The sequence below is a fragment of the Saimiri boliviensis genome, chromosome 1 (genome assembly GCF_048565385.1).
Source record: "Saimiri boliviensis isolate mSaiBol1 chromosome 1, mSaiBol1.pri, whole genome shotgun sequence".
Classification (NCBI taxonomy): Eukaryota; Metazoa; Chordata; class Mammalia; order Primates; family Cebidae; genus Saimiri; species Saimiri boliviensis.
The window spans coordinates 307420-321807 of NC_133449.1; the positions used below are offsets into that span (position 1 = coordinate 307420).

Sequence of the window (14388 nt, forward strand, 5' to 3'; positions counted from 1 at the left end):
ATATAGTGCCACACCATTCTGTGAATCTACAACACAATAATACCTCTTTCAAACTAACGAGGGAAGCCTAGCATATAACTTTAAGGTAGTTTAATTTATTATTATTTGTATCAAATATTCCGCCAAGAAAGTGAAGCCAGACATGGTGCTCTAGTACACACAGCAAAGGTTTTGCAGATGCCCCAAGGGGACACCAAAATTCTCACATAATTATGCCACCATTTCAAAATTTAAATTAAGAACAGACCTTTGGAAATAACTGATTCAAGACCATGAAGTTCGCAGGCGGAACATGTGTGGAGCTGTTCTTAGTAAGAAAGTTATGGAGAACAAGGTTGCATCCTGGATGGCTGGCTATTAAGTGTACTTTCGTATTTTAAAAGGTTGTAGTTATACTCTAATAAGACTGAGAGCTGTTCATACATCGTGCAGGTTTGTATTTACAGCCACCTGTTGGCAGAATGTCTTCCCCACATTCTGTTTTCAATGTTCTAGAGTTGCTATTGTTCCTATTGAGAATTAGATATTAACAAAAACAGGTTTTAAAATGAATATATTCCACATGTCAACTATATTTTTATAGATTTCTACTCAGATTCAGGGAACTGAAATACTAATAATCCCTCAATAATCTGCCAGTTAGCTTTTGATTTATAACATAGAATGTTAACAATTATAGACTTAATTGTTAAATTAAGCTTCACTTCTCTCTCTGGGAGCCAAACACACCACTGGAAGGTCTAGAGACCTGGGTGTCTCGTTTAAGTGCTTTGTAGATGCAGTTGTTTACCCTGTGATACAGCATCTTTGTTTTAATGTAAACATAAAGCCCCATCAGACTCCCCGGTGAGAGAAGGGAGCCTGTCTCTCTGCTGGCTGTGGAACTCTCCTCATTGCCACACCCACACCTCAGGGCAATCTCTTACGCTACCACACAAACAGAATTCCATTTTCTGAGCTTCACCCACTGAGAGTGACTCCTTCAGAATACTGATACTGAACATCTATTGTCGAGTTTTCTTTCAGCTCTAAAGCAGTGCTTCTGAAACTCGTGTGTGTGTGTGTGCCTCACTGGGACCGTGTGAGCAGTGCAGACAGATCTGTGACATCTGAGCAGACTGCTTAGGAGCTCCCAGGGTCTACCAAGGTGCGGGTTCAGACGGCACCTGGAATGGCGAGGCTCTACCAAGCACTGTTTTCTCCAGACCGGAGAAGTCACTGGGCCAGTGCAACAGTGATTAATGTCATGATTCACATTATTAAAACAGTAACGAGTTTTTAAAACATTATTTAAAGCTCTATTAAATAACTTCAGCTATCTGGCTTAGAAAAATTAAACTTAGCTCTTTAATGCAGGACTCAGAGTCATGCACTGTGATTAACAAAGCGGGAGGCTGGTGTAAAACACTGTCCAGGCTGACTGGCATGAGACAAGCATGCCGTGAACACCCTCTGGAAGCAACGAGAAGTGGTGATGAACAGGCTACGGTTTTCAAAGATGCCCCTCTGGACCAGAGCTTATGTGGTCACTAGTCAGAGAATTACTAGTCATAAGAATGACACAAAAAACCACATGTAAAACATGCATTCCTGGACACACTGCACTAAAAGTCTGATGCAGCAGGTTTGGAGCAAAGTGTAAGAATTGTGTTTCTACGGCCTGGGGATACCGATGCACATCTGTGTTGGGAATTGCTGGTTAATGTCTTCTTAAACCACTAGAGAATGTAAATGTCTCATGTGCAAGGAGAAAACACAAAATTAAAATTTATGTGTGAGATTAGCTGGTGAGTTTGCGCGGTTAGCTTGCAGAGTTCTTAGCGCGCGATGCAAAGGACAGGCGAGGCTGCAGAGGGCTGAAGTGGAGCAGGAGCAATTGGTGCTTAGGGCGCCGGAACCTGGGGTGGGAGGCAGGAGGAAAAGCCTATGTAAAAGGAGAGACGGGGAGGGAAGACGCCTGGCTGGTTTGCCTCACCTGCAGCTGGCCCTGTCCAGACCCCTTGCACCTGGAGTAGCAGGGCTCTGTGAGGACTATTTCCTCATGATGGGAGAAGTGGCAGGACTGCGACAATAATTAACATCATTATTCTATCACTATTAAGGTTCTTATATCAATAACAAATTTTCCAAACAGAGCTGAGTCACGTGCTGTGATTACGAGGAAGGCTGGTCTGTAACATTGCCAAAGTGACTTGGCATTCGGATCTCCTTTGCATGAAATGAGTTGTGCTGTGAACACCCTTTGGAAATAACTGGAAGTGGTGATGAACAGGTCGTGGTTTCCAGAGCATCCCTGGATGAGCCACGAGAAAGACGCTGGTGGAACCACCTGCTGGCAGTGACGGAGGCTTCTGCCTGAAATGGAGGGTCGAAGAGTGCAAAAAACAGCTTAGGAAAAAACATTTGGAGACAAACAGCACTCATCCTATTTACCTACCAGGAATGATCTTGTCAGGTCCATTTCTGGAAGTTATTTCTGTGAATTCTCTTAATATTTTGGCAGCCTTTTTTGCTTCTGATTTCAAATTGGAAGGTATAGGGTTATTCACTGAAAGATGAAAAAAACGTATTTTAATGAAAAATTCTACTAAACAGAAGTGAGAAATTGATTGTAATTTCATTTTTCTCATACACAACTGTCAGAGGTGTTCAAACCAGAGGGACTCCATCTTGAACAGGAGCTGGGCGAAGCCAGGCTGACACCCACGGGGCTGCATTCCCAGGAGCTGGGCATTCCAAGTCACAGGCCGAGATGCGAGGTCCGCACAAGATACAGGCCGTGAAGACGTTGCTGATGAAACAGCGTGCGGCAAAGGAGCCGCAGCCAAGCCCACCGAAACCAGCATGGCAACGTGGTCACCCTCACTGCTCATTTTACATTAATTCTCACGTGTTAGCTTGCTAAAAGACACTCCCACCAGTGCCATGACGGCTTCCGAATGCCACGGCAGCGTCAGGAAGTTTCCCTGAATAGTGTGAAAAGCGGAGGAAGCCTAAGTTCTGGGAATCGCCCACCCCTTTTCCAGAAAACTCATGAATGATCCGCCCCTTGTTCAGCGTATAGTCGACCAACAACTCTATGTATCCTTACTCAAGCAGCCCGGGCCACGCTCCGCCTATGGAGCACCCGTCTTCATTCCTTAACTTTCCTACTAGTAAACCTGCTTTCACTTGGCTCTGTGCACTCGCCCTGAGTTCTTTCTAGCGTGAGGTCCAAGAACCCTCTCTTGGGGTCTGGATCGCGACCCATTTTCGGCAACACAATGAAGCATTAACACAGCATGGCCTACCAAAAAAATGAACTCTAAATCCCCATTGACCCTATCATCTCTCTTCTTCTAATGAATCAAAGCTATGTTGAGAGTGTGAAACTCTAAACTCTCAGAATCTCAGAAATTATAAAATCCTGGGACCCTAAAGGATCTTAAACAAAACCTGGCCAAACCTCCCCATTATGCATCCTCTTCCTGCAATCAACACGCTTTAATACTAATTTAAAATAATAATTAAAATTTAAAAAGTAAATATATTTTGTAACTACAATATGTAGTATAAGATTTAATATATTTTGCTATTCTTGTCAGAAATGTTGGAACTGGCTGCCTGTAGACTTTCCTGTTGGCGAAACTCTAGGAGACTCAGGAACTGAGTCTACAGGTAATGACGCCTGCACTTCTACGGCACTTAACACTTAACACAGGTCGCCTGGACATTCGCACACTCGTCAGAGGGTTTGGCATAACAAGCTCACACAATTCTTCCATCTCCGAAGTGTATCGGAGAAGGGATCAGGGATCAGCACAGGAAACAATCTGCTGCCGTCAGCGCAGGCCCACGAGAGCCCCGAGGCTGGGGAGCTCTCGTCTCAGGGTCTAGTTAAGAGGCACATGATGACTGCGGGACCTCAGGACCTGGAAGGTGGAAGGCAATCGTTTCCACTGTTTCACCTCGGTAATTGGCAGAATGTAGATGAAGTATGCTAAAGGAAGCTTGCTTTTGTCAAAGGAAATTAAATCTCAGGACCCCAAAATCACTCAGCCATGGGAAGAGTCAAGCAGGGAACTCTGCCAGGCAAACCTGCCCCCCATTTTATTCCTAGATAAGATAGCTACAAAGGTATGAAGCCACACACCTCCTCACAATTTGCCCACAAGGAAATCCCTTGTGAACAAAAGGAAAACAGAACTCAGACTCACCCCTCTGCTCACGGAGACAAACGCGTATCTGAGTGTTCCCTTTGCCCTGTTGTTTCACTAAACCAGACTAAGTCATAAGTGACCATTCCTGTAAATCACATACTCAGCGAAAGGCTAATCAAACTCAGAAGAAGGCAAGTTTGTTCCGCCTTTCTGGACAGAACCAATCTTACATATGTTGATTGATGTCTCAGGTCTCCCTTAAATGTGTCTCCCTCAAATGTGTAAAACCAAACTATACCCAGACTGCCTTGAGCACATGTTGTCAGGACCTCCTAAGGCTGTGTCATGGGCCGTCCTTAACCTTGACAAAATAAACTTTTAAAATTGACTGAGACCCATGTCAGATCTCAAGTGTAAACTCATGGTTTACACTTTCAACAGATCAAATGATCAAAGAGCACAGGGGAAAAAAATCCCCTTCTTTTATTTAGCCAAATATAAATATTTCTAATAAAATGTGATATATTTTGGTGCCTGGTATGTTTGAAAGATGTAATTTATTTTAAAAGTGAAAACTGGCTGGGCACTCGCAGCACTTTGGGAGGTCAAGGGAGGAAGATCACTTGAGGCCAGGAGTTTGAGACCAGCCTGGGCAACATAGTGAGACTCCGTCGCTACCAATAAAAAGATTTAAAAAATTAGCCAGGCATGGTGGTGTGCACCTGAAGTCCTTGCTACCCAGGAGGCTGAGGCAGGAGGATTACTTGAACTCGGGAGTTCAAGGCTGCAGTGAGTTATGACTGGACCCTCCACTCCAGCCTAGGCAACAGGGCAAGGCCCTGTCTCAAAATAAAATAAAATTTTAAAAAGTGAAAACTGATTTAGGGTCATTTTGAAGTTCTAATTTCTTTAAAAGATGTCATTATCAGTTCTTTGTGGCTCAACACAAGAGTATTAGCAAGATCCAAACCAGGAAAAAAAAAAAATCCATCCCAAGAATCATCAATGGTAGAGGAAGATATTTCCAGATACTTTATGCAAGAAATATTAAGTGTGCATGACCCATGCGTGTAGCTCTTTACCCCTTGTAAAAACAGGTGGCATCAGAGCATTAGTGTATTTTGACACTTTGCATTATTTTACTCAATGTTATTTCAGAATAGTTAAAATATTGGCTCTCAGTGTAGACTTTTCAGATCAACTTCATGAGATACAATTTACAAAATGAAAGCTACCTGTGTTACAGGTATAGCTCAGTGGGCATGGACAAAGAGCAGTACAGACCACTCCTGACCACTCCATCCATGCCTTCTGCAGTGGCCACTCCTATGCCAAGCCCCAGGTTGGCGCCAATCTGATGATTCCTGTCCCTGTGCATGAATTTTGTCTGTGTCAGAACTTCACATAAAGTCATCAGTGTGTGTTCTTTTCTGTCTAGCTTATTTTACGCACCACAAAAATACTGAGACTCATACACATTGCTGCATAGATCAAAAGCTTTTCCTTTTTGACTGCTAACTGGTATTCTAATGTGTGGACATAGCAAAATTTGTCCTTCCAGTCACTGTTGATGGACAATTAGGTTGCTTCCAGTTTTTCGCTATTGCAAATAAAACTGCTATAAATGTTCCTGTGGAAGCCTTTTGTGAAAAAATGTTTTATTTCTCTTGGGTAATTATGTAGGATAGGAATTGCCAGTTCATGTGATAAATGTGTATTTAACAATGTAAGAAGCCACCAGAGTTCCCTAAAGTGATTGTACATCTTAGGCTTCCACCAGAAGTTTGTAAGAGTTCTGGTTATTCTATATCCTCCCCAACACGTGCAGTGTCCAGTTTTTAAAATTTTAGTTATTTTAGTGGGTATATAGTGGCCTTTCATTGTGGATTTAATTTTCATTTCTCAGATGACTAATGTTGTTCAACACTTTTTTCTATACTTATTTCTATACCTTGAAAAGCGTCCATTTAAATCTTTTGTCTGTGTCCTTTGCCCACTTTTTAATGGAGTTGTTTTTTGTTTGTTAATTTAAGTTTCTTTTAGATTCTGGATATTAGGCCTTTGTTGGATGTATAGCTTGCAAATATTTTCTTCTATTTTGTAGGTTATCTGTTTTCTCTGTTGATAGTTTCTTTTGCTGTTCAGAAGCTCTTTAGTATAAGTAGGTCCCATTTGTCAATTCTTGTTTTTGTTGTAACTGCTTTTGGCATCTTTATCATAAAATCTTTGTCAGCGATTATGTCCACAATGGAATTTCATAGATTATCTTCCAGAGTTTTTATAGCTTTAGGTTTTACATTGTTAAAGCAGGCTAAACATGACATGAGAAGGACTCCATTCTTCTATATTTGAGTCCTTGTAGATGAACTGCAACCTAACTTAATATGCAGACAAAACTGAGAACCTGATTTACGAGTATGCATCTGTAACAATAGTTCAGTCTTGGCCAATCCCAGAAGCCATATTTCAACCACTCATATGCTGCTGAGTGTTAAAACTGTTCAAATAAGGCAAATGATGAGCTGTAACTCATCCAGTTGTTTCTGTACTTCATTTCTGATTTCTGTACATCACTTCCCTTTTTTTGTCTATAAATTTGTTCTGACCATGACGTATCCCTGGAATCTCTGATTCTGCTGTGATTCTGGGAGCTACTTGATTCACAAATCATCCGTTGCTCAATTAAACTCTTTAAAATTTAATTTGGCTGAAGTTTTTCTTTTAACAACATTCAAGTCTTTAATCCATCTTGAATTGATTTTTTGTTTATGGTGTAAGGAAGGGGTCCTGTTTCAGTCTTCTGCATATGGCTAGCCAGTTATTCTATCACCAGTTATTGAATATGGAGTTCTTACCCCATTGCTTATTTTTGTTGACTTTGTCAAAGATCAGATTATCATAGGTGTGTGGCATATTTCTGGGCTCTCTATTCTGTTCATTGGCCTATGTGTCTGTTTTTGTATCACTACCATGCTGTTTTCATTACTATAGCTTTGTAGTACAGTTTGAAGTCAGGTAGCATGATGCTTCCAGCTTTGTTCTTTTTGCTTAGGATTGCCTTGGCTATTTGGGGTATTTCTTGGTTCCATATGAATCTTAAAATCATTTTGTTCTCTAATTCTGTGAACAATGTCATTGGTAGTGTAATAGAAATAGTATTGAATCTATAAGTTGCTTTATACAGTATGGTGATTTTAATAATATTGATTCTTCCTATCCATGAGCATGGAATGTTTTTCCATGTTTGTATCATCTCTGATTTCTTTCAGCAGTATTTTGTAATTCTTGTTGTAGAGATCTTTTACTTCCTTGGTTAGCTGTATTCCTAGGTATTTTATTCTTTTTGTGTAAAATAGGTGTTTAAATAGTATAATCTACCATTCCTAGATCTGTTTTTGACTGAATCTTCTTCTAGCTGTGAGTTATGTTTTCCTGTTTTTACTTCTTTTTAGTAAAAGAGCATTGTAGATACTACCACGTTGAGTGCCTAGATTTCATTGTCTTCCTTAAAAGTGTTGACCTTTGTGTTAGCAGGTGGTGAGTTACTTGCAGATCAGCTTGATCATTTGTTGGCTTATTGTTGTGTTCTGTTTGTGTGTCTAGAGTAGCAGAACTATTTTACCCATCAAAGTGTGTCCCTTCTGGTCTCTCCCCTCAGTGCCTGGTTGTTTAATAAGCCCTCTCCATTGTGGCTGTTTGGAACCGCTGTCCCCAGCCTGGTGCAGGCACTGAGAATAGTTCACTTCAAAGCTTCAAGGCAGCTGTTCTTGCCCTGCTTTGCAAGAAGCACCCTACACAGATAGCACTTAACTTTCAGCTGAAGGCTCAAGGAGATCCCTTTGCAGATTTCTGGAGCTCTTTCCCTTAGTGGTCCCATATTGCTAGTAACATGCTCTGCAAATTCCAGTTACCTTGGGCTTTTCAGACTCAACTTCTGCCTCTTCTTTTCAGCAGGAGGCTGAGCTCTGGGTGCCTCCTCCTTGTCCTGCAGTTTAGGAAGTGCTCCAGGCAGAAAATGGCCACTAATGGACCATTTTCTGTTCCCCTTATCTCATGATTCTCAGACATGTTCAACATGTGGAAACATTGCTCCACATGCAGCTGCCCAGTTTCCTAGCTGTTTACCATGACTGTGAGTAACAGGAGCCATGTCACTGCCACGGACAGTAGCTCTCCGGGCATTTTCCATTTGTTTTTTATGATGAACAATGCTGACTACATTTCTGTCTGTCAAATGTTTCTCATGCACATTGTACATTTACAGTTGGCTTCTCTCTGTTTCTTATTGATTTATATATTACTAAATTAATCATTTTTCGCTAATATAATAATATTGACTCCCTGTCTGTCACTTGTCTTTTGAATTTGCTGCTTTTTTTCTGTTTTTTTTCTTAATTAAATCAAATCTGTCTCCTATCTTATAAGAGTCTTTTAACAAAACACAGCAATTTTCAAGTTCAAACGGGAAAATAAACAAGCAAGAAGAGCTAGAAAAAAATATGTAAAAGCAGAACAAGGAGAGAGCCCAGCCTTGTCAGAACCTGTGACACATTACAAAGCCTCAAAGATTAATACATAATAGCAGATGTAAAATCAACTTACAAAAAAGAAAATTCAGAAATTGACACAAATATATTTACAAATTTCATATATAATAAAAGTGATACCTCAAGTCTATGTTGAAATGATGTATTACATACTAGATAATGGTTGTTTGAGGAGAAAAACAAAAATTCATTCACAGCTTTGTGTTACAGAAAGATAAACTCCAAATTCATTGAAGATTTAGAATGTCAAATATCAAATTATAAAAGAATCAGCACTTACAGAACTTTCTTTTTCAGTTTCATAGTGGAAAAGACCCGACCACGGCAACCACATTTCTGTATTTTTACATAATCAGAAATTATTTGTACAATGTGCAAGTACATTGTAAAATAAAGGAAAAAGTACAGATATGCAAATATGAAGGATAAAAGACATCTATAACATTACACCCACCAATAACGCTGTCTGTGTTTTGATGTATGCTTCGATTGATTCCTACTGCTAAACATGTAGACTGTTTCCACTTTTAGCTTTTATAGGCGTTACTGTCAGGTAGTAATTATCTTGGGAGAGAATCTTTCTTTTTTTTTTTTAAGATGGAATCTTGCTCTGTTGCCAGGCTGGAGTGCATTGGTGCTATCTCGGTTCACTGTAACCTCCGCCTCCCGGGTTAAAGCGATTCTCCTACCTCAGCCTCCCAGGTAGCTGGGACTACAGATGGATGCCACCACGCACAGTTAATTTTTGTATTTTTAGTAGAGATGAGGTTTCACCATGTTGGCCAGGATGGTCTCTATCTCTTGACCTCATGATCCACCTGCCTTGGCCTCCCAAAGTGCTGGGATTACAGGCATAAGCCACTGCACCCAGATGGGAGAGAATCTTAAGAGTTGGAATTAGTAAGAAAAAAAAAATGCAAACATTTTAAGGTTTTTATTACATTATCAAAACGGTTCAAAAAATTGCTCATGTTTAGAATCACTGGGTGTTACCATAAAATCAAATTCCCACCATTCCCAGGGAGGCTCAAAGAGGCAGAATAGGCACATCAGAAGAAAAAGATGGGATGATGCAATTTGATGTGGAATTAGTTGAACACTAGAGAATTTTTCTTCTGCTTACATTTCCTGTAATGTTTTCTGTTCCTGCTTTTTTCCTATTTTTTTTCTGTTATCATACTTCCTTTGTCTATAATTTTAATCATGTTGCAAGTGTATAGCTTGGTTTGCTGATTTTAAATTTTACTTTAGTCTCAGCATTTGTCTTTACATATACAACAGCACTCTCTGAGCTTTCCACTACTTTCATCTGTCATCTATTATCATGAATAAAGGCCACCATTTAAAAAATTATACAGCTATTACGGTACTCATGTCAAACTTATAATGGCATAGGATATGAGGTGGAAACCTAATGTTTGTAGAATATACAGCATGATTTATTGAATCACTAAAGAAAAATAATACTCCTTTAAAAATATATGACAGAGATGACATGGTAGTTAAATAATTATTCTGGCATAAGTTATTATTCATATTAAATTAAAGAAAATTAGAATACAATATTATATACAAAAAATTCTATTAAAAGACTAAATATTAAAGACAAAAATTAATTCTTTTAGAATAAAATATGGAGAATGTCTTTATGATTTGGGGACGAAGGAATTCCATACACAATGCATTGCAATAAAGGGAAACCACATAAATATTTAACTACACTAAAGCTCGAAAGCTCTATCCGCAGACTTTAAAAAATAAGAATACATAAGCCGCAGACTGGGAGATATCTGTCATACATATATATTACAGAGATTTTGGATATAGAATATATAAAGGTTTTCTAAACAACAATAAAAAACAACACAATAGAAAACTGGTTGAAATGTATAATTGGTTAATTCACAGAAGAAATCTCCAGGGCTACTATGTAGATGAAAAATTTATCACATTGACTAGGAATCAGGGAAGTACAAAAAAGACTACAATGAGTTACCATTTCATATATTTTTGTATTAAAAAAAATCTGCCAATCAGTGTATGGAAGGGTGTGGCACAAAGGGGGTTCTCACACCCTGTGGTGGGAGCCAATCAGCACAGCTGCCTTCCAGGACTGAGCACAGTAGAGGTGTTCAGTGCCTACGAGGCTACCATTTACCCCGGGACACCGTGCAGGGAGATGCTCACAGGTGTGCTCACTAAGACACGTGTAGTGGGTTGAATACTGGCTCCATGAAAGATGTGCACCTGTACTCTCTGAATGTGACCAATTTTGGAAAAACGGGTTTTGCAAGTGCAATTAAGAATCTCAAGACCAGATCATCCTCAATTACCTGAATGGGTCCTAAATCCAATAATGAGTGACCTTACGAGAGACAGAAGACAGAGAGGCAGAGGTGGGAGTGAGGCAGCCATAAGCAAAGGAACAGCTGGAGCCCCCAGAGCTAGTGTCAAGGACACTTGACTGGCTCCCTCTAGAAGCCCTGAGGGAAGGTCCTTCCTCCCTGTCCCTCGGGGCCTCCAGAGGAGCCAGCCTGGAAACTCCTTGACTGCAGACTTCTGGCCTCCATGACTATGTGAGAACAAATTTCTGTTCTTGTAAGCAAAGCCGTTGGAGGTAATTTGTGGTTGCAGCCCAGGAAACCGATATAACATGTATAAGAATGTTCATTGAAGCAATGTTTTTAATAGCAAAACAATAAATAAATACATTCATAAAACCAAATAACCTAAACTTTCCTTAAGAGGAGCGTGGACACAGTTGGTATAGTATTAAAATGAATTTCTGTACAGCACTTTAAATAAGCTAGAGCTACATGCCTCAACATAGAAAAATACAAAACACATTCAAGGGAAAAGCAAGCCGCACAGAGATGCATGGACTATGCATTCATGTGACGGACATACAGGCCTGAGTCTAAAAGAATGAGGATGTTTGATTTGATGGGAAACGCGGGTTGGGGAGAGACCAGAATCAGGGAGAGGAACTCAGGAGGCCTGAGGAGACACGTGCTCTTCCCCTAGGCCATGCAGGTCACGGGTGTAAATGATACTATTCCCCAGTCCCTTGTGTGTCAGAAATATATTACGTAAAAATCATTGCATCATCTGAATATTGTATAATTAAAATATTTAAATATTAGTGGAAACAGGACTACAGGTATAAAATGTATATTATGAATAATTACTCCACAAACTATCATTTCAAACCCTACTTCTCTGGGCCAACAATACGACTTGAAAAGGGTATGGGAAACTGAAAAAATGTATTTGTTTCACACAAACATGTGATCACAGAAGCCCCCCATCCCTTACTCCAGACATACACAGGAACAAAATTTGAAAGACAAGGACTTGATGATAGATTGTTCACTAAATACTTGTTGGTTGCATGCATTTGTGTAACTTTGACAATTCTGGAATTTGAATTTTTAGGACCTAAAAAAGTTACTCATATTCTCAACAATCATGTACTTGTTTAAAATGAAAGGATCCCATTTTGATGACAGCCTTATGACACTGAAAGCCTGATATTCTTTTTACTTGCTGTGGTGAATATGGAGAGAGACAAACAGAACAATTCCCAGAAGCACATAATTCTTGTATCAGGAAGGAATCTTAAGACATCCATTCAAAATTATGTCAACCTATTGGTATTCTTCTATTTCTTTATTATTAATGCTTTGATTATAAAGTTTAGATTTAAAGGGTCTTATAAAACATATAAATGAGGAAAATTCCAAGTGACTATTTGGGCCATTAAAGTACATTTTATGGAGGTAGATTTTAGTCATGATTTCAGTAATGAAAATTCTTTTTTCTTTTGTTTTCGTTTTTGAGATGGAGTCTGGCTCTGTTGCCCAGGCATGAGTGCAATGGCATGATCTTGGCTTACTGCATCCTGCGCCTCCTGGGTTCAAGCGATTCTCCTGCCTCAGCCTCCCAAAGGCTGGGACTACAGGCATGCACCACCCTGCCCGGCTAATTGTTTTGTGTTTTTAGCGGAGATCGGGTTTCACTGTGTTGGCCAGGCTGGTCTTGAACTCCTGACCTGAAGTGATCTGGTTGCCTTGGCCTTCCAAAGTGCTGAATTACAGACGTGAGCCACTGTACCTGGCCCCAAAATTGAAAAAAACTTTCTTTGGTATTCTACAAGTGATCAAAAAAAAAAAAAAGATACGTGGTGAGGGACATTTTCAATTTTCCAAATTTCCAATATAGCATTTATGCTATATTGTGTTAGGTAGAAAGGGCCCATTCCCCATGCCCGGGACCCACATCCAGCGGACCGCCTCCAGAGCCCATCCCCTCTTGCCACATGGCTCTTCCTTCTTCTTTGTTTAACCTCCACCAATCACTCCATAACACCTCACCTGTACTCCCCACCTTAGCCCGCCAAAGCTAAGCCAATCCCTGCACTCCACAATACTCCCCCTTCGCCCATGCCCAACCGCCACCAATCACTTCACAACACCTTGCCTAAACAGGCCGCCGCCCCTATAAAAACCCTCTCCGGCAGCTGCTGGGTGCAGCTCTTCCCTCTCCCGCTCGAGTTGCCCGCAAACCCCAATAAACCTGGACTCGGCTTAACAACTCCTCGCTCTCATTTGCTTTGGGAAGGGTCTCTGCGGGTCGCACATTGGATTGCTAGATGTTGGAAACTCCACTTAATGAGGACACACTCAGAGGGAACCTAGCTTCACTGCGATTTTAATTGCTAAAAAGGAGAAGGGATATTGGCTGAGCTGGTATGAGTTAGCTAGACTAATGAGAATATAACTGGAAAACGGACTGATACCAGTTTGTCTGCTCATAAGGCAAATGTGTTGACTGTAATTTTGATGGGATCATGGGATGAGCTGCACATGGAGGGCGCTGCAGGGGCTGTGGCACTGGGACAGCGGCAGGGGCTGTGGCACTGGGACAGCGGCCGTCTGCCCACAAGGGCCTCCCGTGCCATTGCTTGGAGCGGATGCGTCATTTCTACACTGAGGCAGTTAGGAGTGCGTTTTCTCCTCCCTCCTTCCTCATCACTTGCTGGATAAAGAGGACTTTGATGGCAGAACCATGGAGGGAACGACAGCAGACCTCGGGGTAGGACACTGCCCACGGCCCAACAGCCACATTCAACTGTGATGTGACGAAAGAGTAACTCTCAGTGTGGTAAGAAATTGAGATTCGAGGACCTACTTGTTATTGTGGCTAACTTCACCCTAATTAGTACATAAAAAATCATTCGGATTTCTCTATGGTGTTTGTTTAACAAGATAGAGAAGTATGTGAAATGTTGATTTTTGAACTTAGGGCTAGATTTGACTTATTTTTAATATGCATTTTAATCACTTAAGAGGTAGAAAAATGAAAATACTTATCAAATGTAATTATATTGTATATTAATATTTTTATCTTGATTGCATATTATTAATAACATTGCTTGCAAGTCCTCTAAAAAGCAAAACAGTGATGCTGCCTTTCCAAATAAACAAAATGGATAAGGAGATGATTTATCTTGCTATACCAAGCACTCCTATCAGCATGCACACCTTAAAACCATTTACGACTATAGGGTTCGATCTTGCCCCTCCCTCGTTAGGACCCCAGCCCCGCTGACTCCTCTGTCTACACCTTCCTGTTCAGCTGGGGCAGCTGCGGCAGTCCAGGTCCAAGCAGGATGTTATAGAGAGGGAAGTGCAATGTGAGAA

General features: G+C 40.6%; 1 protein-coding gene across 4 annotated transcripts in view; it reads right to left on the bottom strand.

Moving 5' to 3' along the window:
* SH3YL1 (SH3 and SYLF domain containing 1) overlaps positions 1–14388 on the bottom strand; it is a 43909-nt gene that overhangs the window by 22095 nt on the left and 7426 nt on the right. For all 4 annotated transcript variants that reach the window (XM_039475591.2, XM_010350089.3, XM_003939431.3 and 1 more), the window contains exon 2: positions 2438–2548. In XM_039475591.2, the coding sequence (XP_039331525.1) occupies positions 2438–2548 (111 nt within the window). The remainder of the gene's footprint in view (positions 1–2437; positions 2549–14388) is intronic.